At 31.5% G+C, this 3257-nt stretch overlaps 1 protein-coding gene across 1 annotated transcript in view; it reads right to left on the bottom strand.

Moving 5' to 3' along the window:
* Positions 1–425: 425 nt before the first annotated feature.
* LOC130244768 (titin-like) overlaps positions 426–3257 on the bottom strand; it is a 22553-nt gene continuing 19721 nt past the window's right edge. The window contains exons 61-66 of the mRNA XM_056477299.1: positions 3248–3257; positions 3035–3082; positions 2642–2665; positions 2504–2548; positions 1902–1946; positions 426–1768 (exon numbers count right to left, since the gene is read on the bottom strand). The exon at positions 3248–3257 is cut by the window's right edge and continues 88 nt beyond it. Of these exons, the coding sequence (XP_056333274.1) occupies positions 1683–1768; positions 1902–1946; positions 2504–2548; positions 2642–2665; positions 3035–3082; positions 3248–3257 (258 nt within the window). The 3' untranslated portion in view covers positions 426–1682. The remainder of the gene's footprint in view (positions 1769–1901; positions 1947–2503; positions 2549–2641; positions 2666–3034; positions 3083–3247) is intronic.

Here is a 3257-nt window from a genome sequence, read left to right as displayed (position 1 = left end):
TGTGTTCATTTCTACAGAGCACTGAACAAAAACAGTTTTCTCTGTGAGGTATAGATTCACCAAACGGCTAGGTAGATTACAGAAATCAAAATGCATGAAAAAAAAAACTTAAATCATTAACTAAAAACCCATCTTTTCCATGAGCACCAGATGAATAAAACCAAGACCCTCTTCTCTCCCTATCACACACCAACTCAAAATACCATACATTCTGATTTATTATTTCAGTTTTACTGTGGTAATTTGAGTTTACTTGTTAAACTTCGCTGGCTTTAAGCAATTGCTTTGACAGTTGTTGTCTGATTCTAAACTGAGCCTTATGGCCTTTTTGTTAGGTTTGTTTTAGTTTAGCTTGTTTTTGTTAGATTAGCTTGAGTGTTTTCCACCTGTGTAATTTTGAGTTTTGTAGTTTACTTAGTTTTTCATTATTTATTTTTGTTGCCTATTTTAGAAGTTAGACTTAAGGACTGTTTTGTTTTGTTTTTGATTTGGCCTACACTTATTGTTTTCGTTTAAAAAGAACATTGTAAACGTTTATTTCTGTTTTCCATTGTTATTGTTACATCTTTTGTTTAAACTATTGAGTAAAAAAGATTTAAATTCAGAATCGATTCCTGCCTCATCCTTGATCTGTCGCACACATTACATTTACTTACCTAAATGTTACAGCATCCCTTTTAAACATCATAAACTTGTAACAGTGTGCCTCAGGTGAGTGGGCTTAAACTACTTATAGAAACACGTTCTCTCTCTCTCTCTCTCTCTCTCTCAAAAAAAAAAAAAAAAACACTAGCACTTCTACTCTAGCACTAAATTCACTGAGTAACAAGTTACTTTGTATAACTACCACTTCCTGTGTATATTGGCTCTTCTTGTTGAATCACTGAATGCCTCCTCAATTGTAAGTCACTTTGGACTAAAGCATCTGCTAAATGCCTAAATGTAAAGTGTAAAAAATAAGAATAAAAAAATAAAAAATAAATAAAATGATCTATACAGTCAGAGGAACTGTCTTTACAGTATATCAGTGCAGTTGTCAGTAAACTTTGGTATTACTTAGAAAAAAGACAAGAAATATCTGTGTATATATATTTCTTGATCTACTATAACCTCACTGAGTCAAAACTCAAACGTTAACAATCTCAAAACCCCATTCTGACGAAAAAACTGTGGAATGCTTTGAATTAGCACCCCATCAAAATGAGGTATTGTTGCATATAAAAGTTAGCATAATTCTAGTGTCCTGAACTCCACTGATGTGTTCAGAGAAGAAGACGGTTGTTTCATGACGTCCTGTCAGTTCTGTCTGGACTAACTATACTCGCATTCCTTCTCGAACGTGTATATATATATTAAGTATAAACAGATATTTATTATCTGACACATAAGGCGAATCCATGTTAATAGACAACTAGACAGCCTTTAGATTATATTTTGTGTCGGCAAACTCTGTTCTTTAAAATAACAAACAATTACCAGAAGGAAGTTTTCCAGTTTTAAAATCCAGGATTATCTCTTCTTATTTTATATTATATCTTACTCGTTCATATTCTTCTTGATGTTATTCTGTAAGACCTACTGTGGACCTCCACATGCATCTCAGCAGCAGGTTCTTCATCCATTAGAGCTCAGTCTTTACTGGCTTTACCATGTTATTATTTAACTCTGAGGTTTGGTTGGATTCACCACAGCGGTGGAGAGAAAGGGAAGAACGGATACTGAGTGTCATCCTCATCCACGAAAAAACACTGGAAGTAGGGAATGTCCTCTGTTGAAGAAAAGACATCAGAAATTGCTTTAGAACGATTTACTGAAGAAATAAATGATTGCAGAACACATAGAAAGAGAAAGCTACTTGTCATTTGACTGTGTTCTCTGGTTTCTGTAATAAAAAAACTTACCTTCCTCCACCTCTGGAATATCTTTGGTGATTTCAGGCTCTTCCCCTGCAGAAGAAATAGATGTGGTAAATATTAATTTAATAATTGTACTTGCAATCAGAATTGTATAATAATTTTAGTTGTTTTTTTGTGGAAAAAATCTATTATGCTTAAAATTATGATATGATTTAAAATGATTGTTTTTTTCAATTTGAATATAGTTTTTGCTATGTATTCCTGTGATGCAAGTATTTTCCGAATTGATAATATAATAAGAATAATAACTATATCACATGTTTATTGAATATTACATGAATATATATGCTAGCCTATTATAATGATTTCTGTGGGATGTGACAACGAAGAGACTACTGTAATCATGCTGAAAATGAATTTTAATTAATAATTAATTATATATAATTAATTGTTTTTAATTTAAGCAATTATAGTTGAAGATATTCTTATTATTAAACATTTTTAATCAAATAAATGCAGCACTAATGAGCAAAAGACATTTTTCAAAAACATTACAATGTATAATAAATACAACACACACACACACAAACATACACACACACAAGTTAGTTTTACATTAGTTAGTTTATATTAAATATCTATCTTACCTTTGACTTCCGTCTCAACAACAATTTCCTTCTCTATTGGCTCAACTACTGATTAAAAACATTCACAATATCAGAATACACAGAAGTGTAGAAATGTAAATAGAATTCAAAAATAAAGCAAACAGAAAAAGAGCATACCTTTATCTTTGACCAACTCAGGTTCTAAAGACAGAAATAGAAATTAAATGCGTTATAAATGTAGATAAAAAGGGCCTCATAGAAGCTTCATGCATTCATTTTAACTGGGAATGTCTGCCATCTGAATTCCCAATTTGATCAAGTGGGAATCATATTTTCAATATTCCTTCTCAATAAATATTTAATTCCTGTTGACGTTTACAAATAGGTTTCAGCATGTACATAGCCGTCTGTCTGTCACATGATTAAACCATTAATACTGAGGGGGAGAATATATGAAATAATGAATGTTCTTAAGAGTGTAAAAATACACAATCGCCACTGAAAAGCGGAATGTCACTATTAAAAGTCTGCGTTAGTAATTATACCATTCTATAAAATCAGTCATCGTACCTTTTGGTAAAGGTTTCTTTACTTCTTTGACCTTCTTAGGGATGATTTCTATAATCAGAGAAAAATTTGTATTCAAACAAACACTGATCCAACTACAACAACTTCAACTTGTATTCACCTTCAATCAATAAAACTGGGAGAAAGAGAATGTGGTACGATGTGGGGATTTTTATGTAAATTATTTATACAGAATAGACAAAATGTTAAAGTTACCTTTCTTTTT

Source organism: Danio aesculapii, chromosome 17, assembly GCF_903798145.1.
Source record: "Danio aesculapii chromosome 17, fDanAes4.1, whole genome shotgun sequence".
NCBI classification, from domain to species: domain Eukaryota; kingdom Metazoa; phylum Chordata; class Actinopteri; order Cypriniformes; family Danionidae; genus Danio; species Danio aesculapii.
This window is presented reverse-complemented; position numbering and strand designations above follow the sequence as displayed.